The sequence below is a fragment of the Oncorhynchus tshawytscha genome, linkage group LG23, assembly GCF_018296145.1.
Source record: "Oncorhynchus tshawytscha isolate Ot180627B linkage group LG23, Otsh_v2.0, whole genome shotgun sequence".
NCBI lineage: Eukaryota > Metazoa > Chordata > Actinopteri > Salmoniformes > Salmonidae > Oncorhynchus > Oncorhynchus tshawytscha.
The window spans coordinates 26,222,272-26,245,319 of NC_056451.1; the positions used below are offsets into that span (position 1 = coordinate 26,222,272).

The window sequence follows — 23,048 nt, forward strand, 5'->3', positions numbered from 1 at the left end:
TTCACACAATTTCCCATAATGTGGAATTATGTTTTTATACATTTTTGCTTATTAATGAAACATTAAAAGCTGAAAGGTCTTAAGTCAAAATTCATGTTCATGTTACGTCCGTCGTTAGAAGGAGACCAAGGTGCAGCGTGGTAGGCGTACATTTTACTTTATTGTCAAATGACACCAAAATACAAACGACCGTAAAGTTCTGCAGGCTCCACAGCAACTATGCAAAAACAAGATCCCACAAATGAAAGAGGGAAATAGGACTGCCTAAGTATGATTCCCAATCAGAGACAACGATAGACAGCTGTCCCTGATTGAGAATCATACCCGGCCAAAACAAAGAAATAGAAAGCATAGACTTCCCACCCAAGTCACACCCTGACCTAACAAACATAGAGAAAAAAGGGTCTCTTAAGGTCAGGGCGTGAAAATTCAATCCCTTTGTTATAGCAAGCCTAAATAAGTTCAGGAGTAAACATTTGCTTAACTTCTTGGATATAGGGGGCGCTCTTTTAATTTATGGATAAAAAACGTTCCCGTTTTAAACAAGATATTTTGTCACGGAAAGATGCTCAACTATGCATATAATTGACAGCTTTGGAAAGAAAACACTCTGACGTTTCCAAAACTGCAAAGATATTGTCTGTGAGTGCCACAGAACTAATGCTACAGGCGAAACCAAGATGAAATTTCATACAGGAAGTGCCCCAGATTTTGAATGCGCTGTGTTCCAATGTCTCCTTATATTGCTGTGTATGGGTCACGAATGAGCTTAGACTTTGTCATTTCCCCAAGGTGTCGACAGCATTGTGACGTATTTGTAGGCAAATCATTGGAAGATTGACCTTAAGAGACTACATCTACCAGGTGGCCGCTTGGTGTCCTCCGTTGCAATTATTGTGTAATCTCCAGCTGCGTGTATTTTTCGTTTGCTTCGAGGAGAAACACAGCTGCCACAAATTATTTATCATCGAATAGATATGTGAAAAACACCTTGAGGATTGATTCTAAACAACGTTTGCCATGTTTCTGTCGATATTATGGAGTTAATTTGGTAAAAAGTTTGGCGTTGTAGAGACTGCATTTTCAGATTTTTTTCATAGCCAAGCGTGATGAAGAAAACAGAGCGATTTCTCATACACAAGTAATCTTTTTGGAAAAACTGAACATTTGCTATCTAACTGAGAGTCTCCTCATTGAAAACATCCGAAGTTCTTCAAAGGTAAATGATTTTATTTGAATGCTTTTCTTGTTTTTGTGAAAATGTTGCCTGCTGAATGCTAGGCTTAATACTATGCTAGCTATCAATACTCTTACACAAATGCTTGTGTACCTATGGTTGAAAAGCATATTTTGAAAATCTGAGATGACAGTGTTGTTAACAAAAGGCTAAGCTTGTGAGTGACTACCTCATCTCTGTACCCCACACATACAATTATCTATAAGGTCCCTCAGTCGAGCAGTGAATTTCAAACACAGATTCAACCACAAAAACCATGGAGGTTTTCCAATGCCTTGCAAGGGGCTGGGTAAAAAAAGCAGATATTGAATATCCCTTTGAGCATGGTGAAGTTATTAATTACAATTCGGATGGTGTATAAATACAATCAGTCACTACAAAGATACAGGCGTCCTTCCTCAGTTGCCAGAGAGGAAGGAAACCGATCAGGGATGTCAACATGAGGCCAATGGTGACTTTAAAACAGTTTGTCACACCCTGATCAGCTTCACTTGTCCTCATTCTTGTCTCCACCCCCTCCAGGTGTTGCTTGTTTTCCCTAGTGTATTTATCCCTGTGTCTCTGTGCCAGTTCGTCTTGTATGTTCCAAGTCAACCAGCGGTTTTCCCGTACTCCTGCCTTTGCTATTCTCTTTTTTTCTAGTTCTCCGCGGTTTTGACCCTTGCCTGTTCTGTACTCTGTACCCGCCTGCCTGACCATTCTGCCTGCCTTGACCACGAGCCTGTCTGCCACTCTGTACCTCCTGGACTCTGATCTAGTTTTGACCTTTTGACTGTCCACAACCATTATCTTGCCTACTCCTTTTGTATTATTAAACATTGTAAGACTCCAACCATCTGCCTCCTCTGTCTGCATCTGGGTCTCGCCTTGTGTCATGATACTGTTATAGTTTAATGGCTGTGATAGGAGAAAACTGAGGATGGATCAACAACATTGCAGTTACTCCACAATACTAATCTAAATGACGGAATGAAACAAAGGAAGTCTGTACAGAATTAAAATATTCCAAACATGCATCCTGTTTGCAATAAGGCACTGAATTAATGCTGTATTATATGTTTGGGGAAAATCCAACACAACACATCACTGAGCACCAGTCTTCCTATTTTCAAGCATAGTGGTGGCTGCATCATGTTGTGGGTACAGTTGTCATCGGCAAAGACTAGGGCGGTCTTTTTGAATATAAAGAAAATGAATAGAGCTAAGCACAGGCTGTCACGCCCTGACCTTAGAGATCCTTTTTATCTCTATTTTGGTTTCATGGCGTGAGTTGGGGTGGGCATTCTATGTTTTGTGTTCTATGTTTTCTATTTCTGTGTGTTTTGCCGGGTGTGGTTCTCAATCAGAGGCAGCTGTCTATCGTTGTCTCTGATTGAGAACCATACTTAGGTAGCCTTTTCCCACCTGTGTTTTGTAAGGTAGTTGTTTTCTGTTTTTGTGTCTGCACCAGACAGAACTGTGTCGGTTTTGTTCATTCTCTTTGTTATTTTTGTTATTTCAGTGTTCAGTTCAAATAAAAGTATGAACACGAACCACGCTGCACCTTGGTCCTCTCCTTCCAACAGGTGTTACACAGGCAACGTAAAAAGAGAACCTGTTTCAGTCTGCTTTCCAACAGATACTGGGAGACAAATCCCCTTTCAGCAGGACAATAAACTAAAATGCAAGGACATTGGAGTTACTTATCAAGACGACATTGAATGTTACTAAGTGGCCTAGTTACAGTTTTGACTTAAATCGTCTTGAAAATGTCTAGCAATGATCAACAATGAACTTGACAATGCTTGAAGAATTTAAAAAAGAATAATGGGCAAATATTGTACAATCAAGGTTTGCTAAGCTCTTAGACTCGTCCAGAAAGGCTCACAGCTACAATCGCTGCCAAAGGTGATCTAACATGTGGGTTGAATATACTTCTCTAATCAAAATATAATCTTTTTCATTCATAAAAAAAACATATTTCTTCCACTGAGACATTACAGAATATTTTGTGTAGATTGTTGACAAAAAAAAAATCAATTAAATCTATTTTAATCGCGCTTTGTAACACAACAAAATGTGGAAAAAGACAAGGGGTGTGTGAACTTTCTGAAGGCTCTGTATGTCATTCACTGGTAAGAAGAGGGGCGGGGGTGTATGCCTCATGGCCAACGTGACATGGTGTGATGAAAGAAACATACAGGAACTCAAATCCTTCTGTTCACCTGATTTAGAATTCCTCACAATCAAATGTAGACCGCATTATCTACCAAGAGAATTCTCTAAGATTATAATCACAGCCGTATATATCCCCCCCCCCAAGCAGACACATCGATGGCTCTGAACAAACTTTATTTAACTCTCTGCAAACTGGAAACGATTTATCCGGAGGCTGCATTCATTGTAGCTGGGGATTTTAACAAGGCTAATCTGAAAACAAGACTCCCTAAATTTTATCAGCATATCGATTGCGCAACCAGGGGTGGAAAGACCCTGGATCATTGTTACTCTAACTTCCGCGACGCATATAAGGCCCTGCCCCGCCCCCTTTCGGAAAAGCTGACCACGACTCCATTTTGTTGATCCCTGCCTACAGACAGAAACTAAAACAAGAGGCTCCCACGCTGAGGTCTGTCCAAAGCTGGTCCGACCAAGCTGACTCCACACTCCAAGACTGCTTCCATCACGTGGACTGGGAGATGTTTCGTATTGCGTCAGACAACAACATTGACGAATACGCTGATTCGGTGTGCGAGTTCATTAGAACGTGCGTTGAAGATGTCGTTCCCATAGCAACGATTAAAACATTCCCTAACCAGAAACCGTGGATTGATGGCAGCATTCGTGTGAAACTGAAGGCGCGAACCACTGCTTTTAATCAGGGCAAGGTGTCTGGTAACATGACTGAATACAAACAGTGCAGCTATTCCCTCCGCAAGGCTATCAAACAAGCTAAGCGCCAGTACAGAGACAAAGTAGAATCTCAATTCAACGGCTCAGACACAAGAGGCATGTGGCAGGGTCTACAGTCAATCACGGACTACAGGAAGAAACCCAGCCCAGTCACGGACCAGGATGTCTTGCTCCCAGGCAGACTAAATAACTTTTTGCCCGCTTTGAGGACAATACAGTGCCACTGACACGGCCTGCAACGAAAACATGCGGTCTCTCCTTCACTGCAGCCGAAGTGAGTAAGACATTTAAACGTGTTAACCCTCGCAAGGCTGCAGGCCCAGACGGCATCCCCAGCCGCTCCCTCAGAGCATGCGCAGACCAGCTGGCCGGTGTGTTTACGGACATATTCAATCAATCCCTATACCAGTCTGCTGTTCCCACATGCTTCAAGAGGGCCACCATTGTTCCTGTTCCCAAGAAAGCTAAGGTAACTGAGCTAAACAACTACCGCCCCGTAGCAATCACATCCGTCATCATGAAGTGCTTTGAGAGACTAGTCAAGGACCATATCACCTCCACCCTACCTGACACCCTAGACCCACTCCAATTTGCTTACCGCCCAAATAGGTCCACAGACGATGCAATCTCAACCACACTGCACACTGCCCTAACCCATCTGGACAAGAGGAATACCTATGTGAGAATTTTGTTCATCGACTACAGCTCGGCATTCAACACCATAGTACCCTCCAAGCTCGTCATCAAGCTCGAGACCCTGGGTCTCGACCCCGCCCTGTGCAACTGGGTACTGGACTTCCTGACGGGCCGCCCCCAGGTGGTGAGGGTAGGCAACAACATCTCCTCCCCGCTGATCCTCAACACTGGGGCCCCACAAGGGTGCGTTCTGAGCCCTCTCCTGTACTCCCTGTTCACCCACGACTGTGTGGCCACGCACGCCTCCAACTCAATCATCAACTTTGCAGACGACACAACAGTGGTAGGCTTGATTTCCAACAACGACGAGACGGCCTACAGGGAGGAGGTGAGGGACCTCGGAGTGTGGTGTCAGGAAAATAACCTCACACTCAACGTCAACAAAACTAAGGAGATGATTGTGGACTTCAGGAAACAGCAGAGGGAACACCCCCCCCCATCCACATCGATGGAACAGTAGTGGAGAGGGTAGCAAGTTTTAAGTTCCTCGGCATACACATCACAGACAAACTGAATTGGTCCACTCACACAGACAGCATCGTGAGGAAGGCGCAGCAGCGCCTCTTCAACCTCAGGAGGCTGAAGAAATTCGGCTTGTCACCAAAAGCACTCACAAACTTCTACAGATGCACAATCGAGAGCATCCTGGTGGGCTGTATCACCGCCTGGTATGGCAACTGCACCGCCCTCAACCGTAAGGCTCTCCAGAGGGTAGTGAGGTCTGCACAACGCATCACCGGGGGCAAACTACCTGCCCTCCAGGACACCTATACCACCCGATGCTACAGGAAGGCCATAAAGATCATCAAGGACATCAACCACCCGAGCCACTGCCTGTTCACCCCGCTGTCATCCAGAAGGCGAGGTCAGTACAGGTGCATCAAAGCTGGGACCGAGAGACTGAAAAACAGCTTCTATCTCAAGGCCATCAGACTGTTAAACAGCCACCACTAACATTGAGTGGCTACTGCCAACACACTGTCAATGACACTGACTCTACTCCAGCCACTTTAATAATGGGAATTGATGGGAAATGATGTAAATATATCACTAGCCACTTTAAACAATGCTACCTTATATAATGTTACTTACCCTACATTATTCATCTCATATGCATACGTAGATACTGTACTCTATATCATCGACTGCATCCTTATGTAATACATGTATCACTAGCCACTTTAACTATGCCACTTGGTTTACATACTCATCTCATATGTATATACTGTACTCGATATCATCTACTGTATCTTGCCTATGCTGCTCTGTACCATCACTCATTCATATATCCTTATGTACATATTCTTTATCCCCTTACACTGTGTATAAGACAGTAGTTTTTTGGAATTGTTAGTTAGATTACTTGTTCGTTATTACTGCATTGTCGGAACTAGAAGCACAAGCATTTCGCTACACTCGCATTAACATCTGCTAACCATGTGTACGTGACAAATAACATTTGATTTGATTTGATTTGGTGGTGCCTATGTGCTGTTGAGCATAATACCATTCATAGCCTACACACATACAGAAACACACACACATTGTTGAAAGACACACATATCAGCATGTAACTAATGTGCATAATAGGATTCATAGAAAATACAGGAACACAACACGCAAATACACAGACAGACACACACAGAGCAGTGTTTAGCTAATGTGAATAACGGTATTGAGAGAAAGGTAACAGCTGGAGTGCATTCGGAAAGTACTCAGATGCCTTGACTTTCTCTACATTTTGTTACGTTAGTTTTATTTTAAAATGTATTTTTTTTAAATCCACCTCAATCTACACACAATACCCCATAATGACAAATTGAAAACAGGTTTTTAGACATTTTAGCTATTTTATTACAAATAAAAAACAAAAATACCTTATTTACATAAGTATTCAAATCATTTGCTATGAGACTCGAAATTTAGCTCAGGTGCATCCTGTTTCCATTGATCGTCCTTGAGATGTTTCTACAACTTGATTGGAGGCCACCTGTGGTAAATTCAATTGATTAGACATGATTTGGAAAGGCACACAACTGTCTAAATAAGGTCCCACAGTTGACAGTGCATGTCAGAGCAAAAACCAAGCCATGAGGTCAAAGGAATTGAAGGTCCTCAAGAACCCAGTGGTGTAAGAAGTTTGGAACCACCAAAACTCTTCCTAGAGCTGGCCGCCAAGCCAAACTGAACAATAGGGGGGAGAAGGGCCATGGTCAGGGAGGTGACCAAGAACCCGAGGGTCACACTAACAGAGCTCCAGAGTTCCTCTGTGGAGATGGGAGGACCTTCCAGAAGGACAACCATCTCTGCAGCATTCCACCAATCAGGCATTTATGATAGAGAGTCCAGACTCCTCAGTAAAATGCACATGACAGCCCGCTTGGAGTTTGCCAAAAGGCACCTAAATACTCTACGGCCATGAGAAACAAGATTTTCTGGTCTGATGAAACCAAGATTGAACTCTTTGGCCTGAATGCCAAGCGTCACATCTGGAGGAAACCTGGCACCAACCCTACGGTGAAGCATGGTGGTGGCAGCGTCACATCTGGAGGAAACCTGGCACCAACCCTACGGTGAAGCATGGTGGTGGCAGCGTCACATCTGGAGGAAACCTGGCACCAACCCTACGGTGAAGCATGGTGGTGGCAGCATCACATCTGGAGGAAACCTGACACCAACCCTACGGTGAAGCATGGTGGTGGCAGCATCACATCTGGAGGAAACCTGACACCAACCCTACAGTGAAGCATGGTGGTGGCAGCATCACATCTGGAGGAAACCTGGCACCAACCCTACGGTGAAGCATGGTGGTGGCAGCGTCACATCTGTAGGAAACCTGGCACCAACCCTACGGTGAAGCATGGTGGTGGCAGCGTCACATCTGGAGGAAACCTGGCACCAACCCTACGGTGAAGCATGGTGGTGGCAGCATCACATCTGGAGGAAACCTGACACCATCCCTACGGTGAAGCATGAATGTGGCAGCATCATGCTATGGGGATGTGTTTCAGCGGCAGGGACTGAGAGACAAGTCAGGATCGAGGCAAAGATGAACGGAGCAAAGTACAGCGAGATCCTTGATGAAAACCTGCTCTGGAGCTCTCAGGACCTCAGACTGGGGCGAAGGTTCACCTTCTAACAGGAAAACAACCCTAAGCACACAGCCAAGACAAAGCAGGAGTGGCTTCGGGACAAGTGACGGAATGTCCTTGAGTCGCCCAGCCAGAGCCAGGAATTTAACCCAATCGAACATCTCTGGAGAGGCCTGAAAATAGCTGTGCAGCAACACTCCCCATCCAACCTGACAGAGCTTGAGAGAATATGCAGAGAAGAATGGGAGAAACTCCCCAAATACAGGTGTCCCAGCTTGTTGCGTCGTACCCATGAAGACTTGAGGCTGTAATCGTGCTTCAACAAAGTACTGAGTAAAGTGTCTGAATACTTACGTAAATGTCATATTTCAGTTTTTTTATTTTATAAATTTGCCTAAACGTCTAAAAAACAGTTTTTGCTTTGTCATTATGGGGTATTGTGTTTAGACCGATGAAGAAGAAAAAACAGTTTAAGAAATTTTAGAATCCGGCTGTAACCTAACAAAATGTGTAAAAAGTCAAGGAGTCTGAATACTTTCTGAATGCACTATAGGTGCGAGATGACACAGCAGACAGGGAGAAGTGGAATGTGGGGTCTCCTCTTCAGCATACATAGCGGTCAACACCTCACATGTCCCTTTAACGTTTGTAGGTTATAGGTGTTGCAGGTTGTCGTAGCTATGAGTCAGGAAACTGAATATCCTTTGTGAAAACAGGAATCTGAAAATAGATTATGATACCTAGCTGATAAGCTTGCATACTGCTGCAGAGAGAGAGAGAGAGAGAGAATGACAGAGTGACAGAGAGAGTGACAGAGAGAGAGCGAGAGTGTGACAGAGTGACAGAGTGAGAGAGATACAGAGACAGAGAGATTGACAACCAAATTGACAACCAAACAAACCAAAACAAAGGCAAAGTCTTCTCATGCTTTGTTGATTTCAAAAAAGCCTTCGACTCAATCTGGCATGAGGGTCTGCTATACAAACTGATGGAAAGTGGTGTTGGGGGTAAAACAGACGACATTATAAAATCCATGTACACAAACAACAAGTGTGCGGTTAAAATTGGCAAAAAACACACATTTCTTCACACAGGGTCGTGGGGTTAGACAGGGATGCAGCTTAAGCCCCACCCTCTTCAACATATATATCAACGAATTGGCGCGGGCACTAGAAAAGTCTGCAGCACCCGGCCTCCCCTGCTAGAATCCGAAGTCAAATGTCTGCTGTTTGCTGATGATCTGGTGCTTCTGTCACCAACCAAGGAGGGCCTACAGCAGCACCTAGATCTCATGCACAGATTCTGTCAGACCTGGGCCCTGACAGTAAATCTCAGTAAGACCAAAATAATGGTGTTCCAAAAAAGGTCCAGTCACCAGGACCACAAATACAAATTCCATCTAGACACTGTTGCCCTAGAGCACACAAAAAACGATACATACCTTGGCCTAAACATCAGCGCCACAGGTAACTTCCACAAAGCTGTGAACGATCTGAGAGACAAGGCAAGAAGGGCATTCTATGCCATCAAAAGAAACATAAATTTCAACATACCAATTAGGATTTGGCTAAAAATACTTGAATCCGTCATAGAGCCCATTGCCCTTTATGGTTGTGAGGTCTGGGGTCCGCTCACCAACCAAGACTTCACAAAATGGGACAAACACCAAATTGAGACTCTGCACGCAGAATTCTGCAAAATATCCTCCGTGTACAACGTAGAACACCAAATAATGCATGCAGAGCAGAATTAGGCCGATACCCACTAATTATCAAAATCCAGAAAAGAGCCGTTAAATTCTACAACCACCTAAAAGGAAGCGATTCACAAACCTTCCATAACAAAGCCATCACCTACAGAGAGATGAACCTGGAGAAGAGTCCCCTAAGCAAGCTGGTCCTGGGGCTCTGTTCACAAACACAAACACACCCTACAGAGCCCCAGGACAACAGCACAATTAGACCCAACCAAATCATGAGAAAACAAAAAGATAATTACTTAACACATTGGAAAGAATTAACAAAAAAACTGAGCAAACTAGAATGCTATTTGGCCCTACACAGAGAGTACACAGCGGCAGAATACCTGACCACTGTGACTGACCCAAAATTAAGGAAAGCTTTGACTATGTACAGACTCAGTGAGCATAGCCTTGCTATTGAGAAAGGCCGCCGTAGGCAGACATGGCTCTCAAGAGAAGACAGGCTATGTGCTCACTGCCCACAAAATGAGGTGGAAACTGAGCTGCACTTCCTAACCTCCTGCCCAATGTATGACCATATTAGGTCAAACACCATTGTAAATACAACCCATATTTATGCTTATTTATTTTATCTTGTGTCCTTTAACCATTTGTACATTGTTAAAACACTGTATATATATATATATATATAATGTGAAACTTCTGTATGTGTAATGTTTACTGTTAATTTTTGTTGTTTTTCACTTTATATATTCACTTTGTATGTTGTCTACCTCACTTGCTTTGGCAATGTTAACACATGTTTCCCATGCCAATAAAGCCCTTGAATTGAATTGAGAGACAGTGGCAGAGAGAGTGGCAGAGAGAGAGAGAGAGAGACAGTGGCAGAGAGAGAGAGAGAGAAACAGACAGTGGCAGAGAGAGAGAGAGAGACAGTGGCAGAGAGAGAGAGACAGTGGCAGAGAGAGAGAGAGACAGTGGCAGAGAGAGAGAGAGAGAGAGAGAGTGGCAGAGAGAGAGAGAGACAGTGGCAGAGAGAGAGAGAGAGAGAGAGAGAGAGAGAGAGAGAGAGAGAGAGAGAGAGAGAGAGAGAGAGAGAGAGAGAGAGAGAGAGAGAGAGAGAGAGAGAGAGAGAGAGAGAGAGAGAGAGAGAGAGAGAGAGAGAGAGAGAGAGAGAGAGAGAGAGAGAGAGAGAGAGAGAGAGTGGAGAGAGAGAGAGTGGCAGAGAGAGAGAGAGTGGCAGAGAGAGAGAGAGTGGCAGAGAGAGAGAGTGGCAGAGAGAGAGATAGAGAGAGAGACAGTGGCAGAGAGAGAGAGAGAGAGAGAGACTGAGAAAGAGAAATATAGAAAAAGAGAGATGCTGCATTAGTTGTGTAACCACATGGATGGCTCATTCCTGGAAGTATGAGAGCCTCTCGTTCGTGGAAATATAAATATCAAGAGAGGCTCTTTGTAGGGGTGTTGAAGTGACCTCAGATTTATAGGGAGTGATGTTCGATGGGTAGTGTGATATGCAGAGTAAAGACAGCAGGTAGAGAGAGGCTCTCTTTTGTGTAAAACTCTCCCATAGACACACATGAGCAACATCAGAAGGGGTCAGTTCACTGAGTGTTTTTGAAATATATCTAATCCTATACGTAGCTATATAAATTCTGTATGGGCGGGTGAGTGAGTTGAGTGTGTGGCTGTATGGGGAGTGAGTGTGAGTGCCTGGAGCTGGGTTGTTTCAGTGTTCTAACTGTGGCCCTCCTCTCTCTGTGTGCTCTCCAGCCTCCCTCCCTCCCTGCCTGCCTCCCACACAGCCAGGGCCCAGTGTGAAACTACTGTTGGCTGACAGGTAGCTCTGTCTTAAAGGAGTGATAGTGAAAGCAGAGAGGTGTCCATAGATGGCCAGGTGGTCAAAGCTGTGCACCTCTTTCCTGGTCAAGTCCACCACATATGTGCACACACACACACACACACACACACACACACACACACACACACACACACACACACACACACACACACCACACACTGCACATCTCTCTCTACAGCCCAGTTCTGCTTCACCAAACAGACACACTAAATAGCCCAGAGCTGCTTACTTGTCCTTGGCTCTCTCTGAGGGGAGAGACCTTATCAGGGGCCTCTCAGATGGAAAAGGATGAGAGGAGAAGAGGATGAGAGGAAGAAAGGATGAGAGAGGAGAGAGGAGAGGAGAAGAGGGAACAGCATGGCCCAGAGCTGCATGAGCAAGAGAGCTCTCTGACTGTGATCCGTCGCCCACACACACACACACACACACAAACAGCTCTTTGACACTATCTGTGATCCACCTCCCACACACATTCAATGTATACACAAAATCTCTTCCTTTCTCTCACCCCCTCCCTCTCTCCCCCCCCTCTCTCTCTCTCTCCCCCTCACCCCTCCCTCTCTCTCACCTCTCTCTCTCTCTCTCTCTCTCTCTCTCTCTCTCTCTTTCTCCCTTCTCTCCCCCCATTCTCTGTCTCTCTCTCTTAAACTCACACACATACACACAGCTATTTGACACTCTGACAGTGATCTACCGCCCACTGCCTCTCAATAAGCACGATGGAGCACAGCTCGAATACACAAATGTACAGAATACACACAGTAAGACACCCAGCCAACCTACTGCCTGTCTCTGAGAAGGAGCTCTGTGAGATTGGGACATGGACATACACACACACACACACACACACACACACATACACAAACACAAACATATAACACTGTAAGTACACACACACACACACACAAACACAAACATATAACACTATAAGTACACACACACACACAAACATAAACATATCACACTATAAGTACACACACACACACACACAAACACAAACATATAACACTATAAGTACACACACACACACACAAACATAAACATATCACACTATAAGTACACACACACACACACACACACAAACATAAACATATCACACTATAAGTACACACACACAGACACAAACACAAACATATAACACTATAAGTACACACACACACACAAACATAAACATATCACACTATAATTACACACACACACACAAACACGAACATATAACACTATAAGTACACACACACACAATAGTGTACAGAGGACACAAATGCATGCAGACCTTCATACTCTTAAAATACGCACTTGACTCACACACTGAAACACACAACAGTTAAATAAATGTTAAAAGAACCCAGCCAGGAGGAGATGAAGACTAGAACATGCTCTTTCACCCTATCTGGCACAGACACTGTGAACTAATCAAGCCCTGCCTCTCTCTGGACTGCAGTCCTAGCATCAACAGCTGATCGTCCCATTGCTAAGGCAATTTAGAGAATGGGCCCAGGTTACACAATGTCTCAGTCTATGCAAACAGACAAACTGCCAACCAAATAACACCATCACAGAGGCCCTCATTCCTGAGGTACACACACACACACACACACACACACACACACACACACTTTTTTTTCTCAGCACTATTGGTTAGATTCTGTAAGTAAGCATTTCACTGTAAGGTCTACACCTGTTGTATTCGGCGCACGTGCCAAATAAACTTTGATTTGATTTGATTTGACTCACACACAGACACCTAGAACCTCAAAGGGTGAAGAACCCTGAAGAACCCTTTTTGAACCCTTTTTTGTAAGAGTGAAAAACTGCTTCTGGGATAAAAAAAAATAATAGAATAGAATATGATGTAACACATAGAAATGGACTGAATAGAACAGAGGGAGTGAAATATGTTCTATTCCATTCACTGTGCAATCTACAGTATGTGCATTCCATTCCATTCTTTGGGGGCGGCAGGTAGCCTAGCGGTTAAGAGCGTTGAGCCAGTAACTCCCTTGAGCAAGGCAGATAATCCCCCAACAACATGGACGTCAAGTAAGGGAGTCCCCCGCACCTCCCTGATTCAGAGGGGTTGGGTTAAATGCGGAAGACACATTTCAGTTGAATTAATTCCGTTATGTAACTGACTTGGTACCCCCTTCCCTTCCCCTTCCCTATTTCCAGGGTCCTTCTAATGAGCAGAGATAATGTTATCTAAATTGCATCCAGGACATTCTGCCTCTCTGCTGTGTTCTTGTACCCACCTGAGCAGTTGGGATCATCACCGCTCCATTGTCGGTCGCCTTGGCAACGACGGATGGCTGCATCCAAGCCATTGGGCAACATGTAGCCTGTGTCACAACGCACCTCGAGGAGGGCAGAGAAAGAGGGAGTGGGAGAGAGGAGGGAAGCAACAAAGCTGTTCCCTGAGGGCAGGGGCCAGGGACAAGTACGACCTGGGGAAGAAAGAGAGGAAGAGATGGAGGAGTGGAGAGGTTAACGAGGAAAGATCAGATAATCAAGAACAGTTTAGAAAGGGCTTAGTGTGTTTCTGGGCAAATGAACTGAAAAGGTACTTCCAGATGGGGCATCACTGGTGATGATGTAAAGCCATGTTGAGTGCCCTCATTTCCTCATTTGGAACACACATGAACATGTGCAATTATTTAAATGAACCCCCGAAGCTAAGGCCCAACTGACAAACCAGAACACAAACACGTACCTGGAGCCACACAGCTGAGGTCCAACTGACAAACCAGAACACAAACACGTACCTGGAGCCACACAGCTAAGGCCCAACTGACAAACCAGAACACAAACACGTACCTGTAGCCACACAGCTAAGGCCCAACTGACAAACCAGAACACAAACACGTACCTAGAGCCACACAGCTGAGGTCCAACTGACAAACCAGAACACACACATGAACCTGGAGCCACACAGCTGAGGTCCAACTGACAAACAAAGAACACACACACACATGTACCTGGAGCCACACAGCTAAGGCCCAACTAACAAACCAGAACACAAACACGTACCTGGAGCCACACAGCTGAGGTCCAACTGACAAACCAGAACACAAACACGTACCTGGAGCCACACAGCTGAGGTCCAACTGACAAACCAGAACACAAACACGTACCTGGAGCCACACAGCTGAGGTCCAACTGACAAACCAGAACACAAACACGTACCTGGAGCCACACAGCTGAGGCCCAACTGACAAACCAGAACACAAACACGTACCTGGAGCCACACAGCTAAGGCCCAACTGACAAACCAGAACACAAACACGTACCTGGAGCCACACAGCTGAGGACACACTGACAAACCAGAACACAAACACGTACCTAGAGCCACACAGCTGAGGTCCAACTGACAAACAAAGAACACACACACACATGTACCTGGAGCCACACAGCTGAGGACACACTGACAAACCAGAACACACACACGTACCTGGAGCCACACAGCTGAGGCCACACTGGCCATCACACAGACACTGGCGCTTGTTGCCACAGTCCTTGTCCTGTGTGCAGGGTTTTGGACACGTCCTTCTCCGTTCGTTACCCAGCAGCCTCTCTGGACACGCATCAGATGCCTGGACTAGGAGAGAGACAGAGGTGGAGAGATGTGGCCCTCTAGCTCAGTTGGTAGAGGATGGTGAATGCAACGTAAGCATGGTGGGTTTGATATCCGGGACCACCCAAACGAGAAAACGTTTTTTATGTCTGCAAGTCACTTTGGATAGAAGTGTCTACTAAATGGCATATATTATTATATTATGTCAGAGGTCTTCAACCCCCTCCCAGGTAAACCGGCCCCCCAGGGACCGTCCACCCAGGGACCCCCTCCCAGGTAACCCCCTCCCAGGTAAACCGGCCCCCAGGGATCCCCTCCCAGGTAAACCGTCCACCCAGGGACCCCATCCCAGGTAAACCGGCCCCCAGGGACCCCCTCCCAAATAAACCGTCCACCCAGGGACCCCCTCCCAGGTAAACCGTCCACCCAGGGACCCCCTCCCAGGTAAACCGTTCACCCAGGGACCCCCTCCCAGGTAAACCGTCCACCCAGGGACCCACTCCCAGGTAAACCGGCCACCAAGGGACCCCCTCCCAGGTAAACCGTCCACCCAGGGACCCCCTCCCAGGTAAACCGTCCACCCAGGGACCCCATCCCAGGTAAACCGGCCCCCAGGGACCCCCTCCCAGGTTAACCGTCCACCCAGGGACCCCCTCCCAGGTAAACCGGCCCCCAGGGACCCCCTCCCAGGTAAACCGTCCACCCAGGGACCCCCTCCCAGGTAAACCGTCCACCCAGGGACCCCCTCCCAGGTAAACCGTCCACCCAGGGACCCCCTCCCAGGTAAACCGTCCACCCAGGGACCCCCTCCCAGGTAAACCGTCCACCCAGGGACCCCCTCCCAGGTAAACCGGCCACCCAGGGACCCCTCCCAGGTAAACCGGACACCCAGGGACCCACTCCCGGGTAAACCGGCCACCCAGGGACCCCCTCCCAGGTAAACCGGACACCCTGTGTTGGGAAAAATGTATGTCCAAGACAAGTCAAGAAAGCTTACTTTCTTAATTGGCTTCAATAAGTGTAATTGTCTTTATATTAGGAGTTGAGAAATAAAGTTGGCATCATTAGATAGAAGATATTCTCCTTTTTCTACTGTTGATATGCAATTCATAATTCCTTTATTCTGTTGTTGCTAGCAATATTCATAAAAACACTGAGAGACCATATATACAGTACCAGTCAATAGTTTGGACACCTACTCATTCCTGGGTTTTTCTTTATTTTTACTATTTTCTACATTGTAGAATAATAGTGAAGACATCAAAACTATGAAATAACACATATGGAAACATGTAGTAAATGTATTTTTTAACAAATCAAAATATATATTCTTCAAAGTAGCCACCCTTTCCCTTTATGACAGCTTTACACACTCTTGGCATTCTCTCAACCAGCTTCATAAGATAAGGTAGTCACCTGGAATCAATTTCAATTAAGCCTTGTTTTAAAAGTTAATTTGTGGAATTTATTTCCTTCTTAATGCGTTTGTGCCAATCAGATGTGTTGTGACAAGGTAGTGGGGTGTCGTGTCTTTACTATCATTAACTGAAGACTGATAGTTTTTAATCAAAGATCAAATCAAATCAAATCCAATTTTATTTGTCACATACACATGGTTAGCAGATGTTAATGCGAGTGTAGCGAAATGCTTGTGCTTCTAGTTCCGACAATGCAGTAATAACGAACAAGTAATCTAACTAACAATTCCAAAAAACTACTGTCTTATACACAGTGTAAGGGGATAAAGAATATGTACATAAGGATATATGAATGAGTGATGGTACAGAGCAGCATAGGCAAGATACAGTAGATGATATCGAGTACAGTATATACATATGAGATGAGTATGTAAACCAAGTGGCATAGTTAAAGTGGCTAGTGATACATGTATTACATAAGGATGCAGTCGATGATATAGAGTACAGTATCTACGTATGCATATGAGATGAATAATGTAGGGTAAGTAACATTATATAAGGTAGCATTGTTTAAAGTGGCTAGTGATATATTTACATCATTTCCCATCAATTCCCATTATTAAAGTGGCTGGAGTAGAGTCAGTGTCATTGACAGTGTGTTGGCAGTAGCCACTCAATGTTAGTGGTGGCTGTTTAACAGTCTGATGGCCTTGAGATAGAAGCTGTTTTTCAGTCTCTCGGTCCCAGCTTTGATGCACCTGTACTGACCTCGCCTTCTGGATGACAGCGGGGTGAACAGGCAGTGGCTCGGGTGGTTGATGTCCTTGATGATCTTTATGGCCTTCCTGTAGCATCGGGTGGTGTAGGTGTCCTGGAGGGCAGGTAGTTTGCCCCGGTGATGCGTTGTGCAGACCTCACTACCCTCTGGAGAGCCTTACGGTTGAGGGCGGTGCAGTTGCCATACCAGGCGGTGATACAGCCCGCCAGGATGCTCTCGATTGTGCATCTGTAGAAGTTTGTGAGTGCTTTTGGTGACAAGCCGAATTTCTTCAGCCTCCTAAGGTTGAAGAGGCGCTGCTGCGCCTTCCTCACGATGCTGTCTGTGTGAGTGGATCAATTCAGTTTGTCTGTGATGTGTATGCCGAGGAACTTAAAACTTGCTACCCTCTCCACTACTGTTCCATCGATGTGGATGGGGGTGTTCCCTCTGATGTTTCCTGAAGTCCACAATCATCTCCTTAGTTTTGTTGACGTTGAGTGTGAGGTTATTTTCCTGACACCACACTCCGAGGGCCCTCACCTCCTCCCTGTAGGCCGTCTCGTCGTTGTTGGTAATCAAGCCTACCACTGTTGTGTCGTCCGCAAACTTGATGATTGAGTTGGAGGGGTGCGTGGCCACGCAGTCGTGGGTGAACAGTGAGTACAGGAGAGGGCTCAGAACGCACCCTTGTGGGGCCCCAGTGTTGAGGATCAGCGGGGAGGAGATGTTGTTGCCTACCCTCACCACCTGGGGGCGGCCCGTCAGGAAGTCCAGTACCCAGTTGCACAGGGCGGGGTCGAGACCCAGGGTCTCGAGCTTGATGACGAGCTTGGAGGGTACTATGGTGTTGAATGCCGAGCTGTAGTCGATGAACAGCATTCTCACATAGGTATTCCTCTTGTCCAGATGGGTTAGGGCAGTGTGCAGTGTGGTTGAGATTGCATCGTCTGTGGACCTATTTGGGCGGTAAGCAAATTGGAGTGGGTCTAGGGTGTCAGGTAGGGTGGAGGTGATATGGTCCTTGACTAGTCTCTCAAAGCACTTCATGATGACGGATGTGAGTGCTACGGGCGGTAGTCGTTTAGCTCAGTTACCTTAGCTTTCTTGGGAACAGGAACAATGGTGGCCCTCTTGAAGCATGTGGGAACAGCAAACTGGTATAGGGATTGATTGAATATGTCCGTAAACACACCGGCCAGCTGGTCTGCGCATGCTCTGAGGGCGCGGCTGGGGATGCCGTCTGGGCCTGCAGCCTTGCGAGGGTTAACACGTTTAAATGTCTTACTCACTTCGGCTGCAGTGAAGGAAAGATTCTCTGTAATTAGTATTACGCGATTAGACTGATTAATCGTGTAACCGTAATTACTAGGAAGTCGGGGCTCCAAGGAAAAATATTCAGATTACAAAGTTATAATTTCCTAAAATAACTTTTCTGATATTTTATCTGATCAATTAGTCTTCGAATGAATGAATTATTTACTTTACGTCACGTTAGTCTCATTTCAAATGTCGTAAATTGTTGGTTATCAGCACGAACCCAGTCTTCACTGTGAGTCATCCATACATCAATTGTCTTAAATCATTTATTTATTACTAACTAAGTAATTCACAGAAATGCATAAACAAACAAACAAACAAGGTAAATGTGGTTACATGAAATGAAATGAGAATGTGCCCTAGTGGGCTAAATCAGCATGGCGGCTTGTTAGACAAAAGGGGAAGTGGGGTCGACTAAGAAGTCACTACAGAGTGATAATTATAACAATTGAAATGCTAATCATTTGCACATGAACGCTCACTAATTCGGGAACAATTACAATCAATATATATATTTACGCTCAGTGTGTCGTTTTGATCGCTGGTGAAAAGTTTGTTTATTTGTAGAATTGTCCGTCTCTCTCTCTCTCTCTCTCTCTCTCTCTCTCTCTCTCTCTCTCTCTCTCTCTCTCTCTCTCTGTTGTGGTTATAGTGGATAGTTCAAAGTGACATTCATTCGTTTCGTTATAGAATGGGTGTTTCGGCGGTTGTCGTTCTTCGCATTCAATGATACCGAATTCCTAGCTGCAGACTAGTAATTAATATCAAAGACTTGTTCTTATTCTGTCGGTATCGATAGTCTAAGAGTTTAACCACGTGGTATGGTTAAAAGATTCAGCAATGCTCTACAACCTTTGTCTCCCCTAATGGAGAAAAACATGGTCTGCAACCTTTAGCCATCTCGTAATTGAGGTAAGCTCGGTCTGCTGATCGAAAACCTGAGTGGGGGTTTTATTTGGAAGGGCCGAAAAAGGGCTGTCCCAGGAGGCCTGACCCTAACTGGGGTCAGGATCGGTCCTCTGATTTAGTTCAAATCAAAAGGGAATTGTATTTTTCTTCATTAAACAGTCCAAAATCATATTACACAATTATACAAACAGTATCATACCTACTCATTCAATTTATACAACAATTAGATGTAAACCTTATATCTGAGGTTATTATATAAACAGCGTTATGGTAATGTGGCCACACCATCTCCCATGAGCTTCCCCAAGTTGTGACAAACGGACCAGTTCGTAGCTGGATTCTTCACCGATCTTTTATACTTTCTCCGGAACATGAAATTTGTTCGTACCTCAAGTTCTGTGAGATGGATTGTCCTCTATGAAAATTGACTCTGCCTCTTATACTGTGTGTCCATGAGGAGATCCTCAGGAATTTACGACGTCTCTCTGACCACAGCAACCTAGTTGAAGGAGGCAAGGGGGAGGCAGGGAGAGGGGATGGGGCTTGCTATACCCAAAGAGGCCAACGTCATGACAGGGGGTAAACAGAAGATGGCTCAATTTGGTAAAAGATCAAGACCTTATTAGAACAGCTCAAATAAGCAAAGAAAAATGACAGTCCATCATTACTTTGAGACATGAAGGTCAGTCAATACGAAAAATGTCAAGAATTTTGAAAGTTTCTTCCAGTGCAGTCGCAAAAACCATCAAGCGCTAAGATGAAACTGGCTCTCATGAGGACCACCACAGGAAAGGAAAACCCAGAGTTACCGCTGCTGCAGAGAATAAGTTCATTAGAGTTACCGGCATCAGAAATTGCAGCCCAAATAAATGCTTCACAGAGTTCAAGTAACAGACACATCTCAACATCAACTGTTCAGAGGAGACTGCATGAGTCAGGCCTTCATTGTCGAATTGCTGCAAAGAAACCTCTACTAAAGGACACCAATAAGAAGAAGAGACTTCCTTGGGCCAAGAAACACGAGCAATGGACATTAGATTGGTGGAAATATGTCCTTTGGTCTGATGAGTCCAAATATGAGATTTTTGGTTCCAAATGTCATGTGTTTTGTGAGATGCAGGGTAGGTGAACGGATAATCTCTGCATGTGTATTTCCCACCATGAAGCATGGAGGAGGAGGTGTGATGGTGTGGGGGTCCTTTGCTGGAGACAGTATCTGATTTATTTAGAATTCAAAGCACACTTAACCAACATGACTACCACTGCTTTCTGCAGCAATACGCCACCCCATCTGGTTTGCACTTAGTGGGACTATCATTTGTTTTTCAACAGGACAATGACCCAAAACACACCTCCAGGTATATAAGGGAGAGAGTGATGGAGTGCTGCATCAGATGACCTGGCCTCCACAATCCCCCAACCTCAACCAAATTGAGATGGTTTGGACTGAGTTGGACTGCAGAGTGAAGGAAAAGCAGTCAACAAGTGCTCATGTGGGAACTCCTTCAGTTGGAAAAGCATTCCAGGTGAAGCTGGTTGAGAGAATGCCAAGAGTGTGCAAAGCTGTCATCAAGGAAAAGGTTGGCTACTTTGAAGAATCTCAAATATAAAATATATTTGGATTTGTTTAACACTTATTTGGCTAGTACATGATTCCACACGTGTTATTTCATAGTTTTGATTTCTTCACTATTATTCTACAATGTAGAAAATAGTAAAAATAAAGAAAAACCCTTGAATGAGTAGGTGTGTCCAAACTTTTGACTGGTACTGTATATATTATATTTTTTTGCAGACAGCATGCATTACCTAGGCGGACCCCCAGTTGAATTATGTACAGTGCCTTCAGAAGGTTTTCACATCCCTTGACTTTTTTCACATTTTGTTGTGTTACAGCCTGAATTTAAAATTACTTGAGATTTTCTGTCACACAATACCCCATAATGTCAAAATGGAATTATGTTTTTAGAAATTGTTACAAATTAATTAAAAAATTAAATCTGAAATGTCTTGAGTCAAGTATTCAACCCCTTTGCTACGGCAAGCCTAAATGACTTCAGGAATAAACATTTGTGTCACGCCCTGGTCTAAGTATTTTGTGTTTTTCTTCATGTATTGGGTCAGGCCAGGGTGTGGCATGGGGTTTTTGTATTGTGGTGTGTTTTGTCTTGGGGTTTTGGTGTGTATGTATTGGGATTGTAGCTAGTGGGGTTATCTAGCAAAGTCTATGGCTGTCTGGAGTGGTTCTCAATCAGAGGCAGGTGTTTATCGTTGTCTCTGATTGGGAACCATATTTAGGCAGCCATATTCTTTGAGTTTGTCGTGGGTGATTGTCCTTAGTGTCGTTGTTCCTATCGCTTTATTTATTTACACAAGTATAGGCTGTTTCGGTTTTCGTTACGTTCTTTGTTTTGTAGTGTTTTGTGTTTATTCGTGTTTCACGTTGTTCATTAAACATGGATCGCAATCTACACGCTGCATTTTGGTCCGACTATCTAGAAAACCTAGAAAACCGTAACAGAATCACCCACCACCAACGGACCAAGCAGCGTGTCAACAGGCAGGAGCAGCCCAAAGAGGAGATGCGCTATAAGGATTTCTGGACATGGGAGGAAATCCTAAACGGAGAAGGACCCTGGGCTCAGCCTGGAGAATATCGTCGCCCCAAAGAAGAACTGGAGGCGGCGAAAGCGGAGAGGCGCCGGTATGAGGAGGCAGCACGGTGACTCGGAAGGAAGCCTGAGAGTCAGCCCCAAAAATTTCTTGGGGGGGGGGCTCAGGGAGAGTGTGGCAGAGTCAGGAGTCAGACCTGAGCCAACTCTCCCTGTTTATCGTGAGGAGCCAAGGAGGAGACCAGAACCAGAGCCGGTGTTGGAGGTGAGCGAAACAGAGACTGTGAAGGAGTTAATGGGGAAATTGGAGGAGAGAGAAATGAGGGAGTTGCTGTGTTGGTGCTTTTTGCATGGAATTCGTCCGACGGAACGTGTCGGGGATTTGATGGCACCTGGGTTAGCGCTCCATACTCATCCTGAGGTGCGTGTTAGTCGGCTGGTGAAGTTGGTGCCAGCCTCACGCACCAGGCCTCCTGTGCACATCCCTAGCCTTGCACGTCCTGTGCCAGCACTGCTCTCAAGATCTCCAGTACGCCTTCACGGTCTAGCCCATCCTGTGCCACCTCCACACTCCAGCCCTCCGGTAGCAGCTCCCCGCACCAGGCTTCCTGTGCGTGTTCTCGGTTCAGTACCACCAGTACCAGCACCACGCATCAGGCCTACAGTGCGCCTCGCCTCTCCAGCGCTGCCGGAGCTTTTCTCCTCTCCTGCGCTGCCGGAGTCTCCCGTCTGTTCAGCGCTGCCGGAGCCTTTCTCCTCTACAGCGCTGCTGGAGTCTCCCGCCTGTTCAGCACAGCCAGAGCCTCTCTCCTCTCCTGCGCTGCCGGAGTCTCCCGCCTGTTCAGCGCAGCCAGAGCTGCCAGCCTGCATGGAGCAGCCAGAGCTGCCAGCCTGCATGGAGCAGCCAGAGCTGCCAGTCTGCAAGGAGCTGCCAGTCTGCACGGAGCTGCCAGTCTGCAGGGAGCTGCCAGTCTGCAGGGAGCTGCC

General features: G+C 45.6%; 1 protein-coding gene across 2 annotated transcripts in view; it reads right to left on the reverse strand.

Annotated features, from left to right (window-relative positions):
- Positions 1 to 23,048, reverse strand: part of ntd5 (ntl-dependent gene 5) — a 35,493-nt gene that overhangs the window by 4,300 nt on the left and 8,145 nt on the right. Inside the window, exons 2-3 of one of the 2 annotated variants that reach the window (XM_042305034.1) lie at positions 14,923 to 15,069; positions 13,727 to 13,918 (exon numbers count right to left, since the gene is read on the reverse strand). In XM_042305034.1, coding sequence (XP_042160968.1) covers positions 13,727 to 13,918; positions 14,923 to 15,069 — 339 coding nt within the window. The remainder of the gene's footprint in view (positions 1 to 13,726; positions 13,919 to 14,922; positions 15,070 to 23,048) is intronic. The other variant, XM_042305035.1, reaches the window with a different exon arrangement.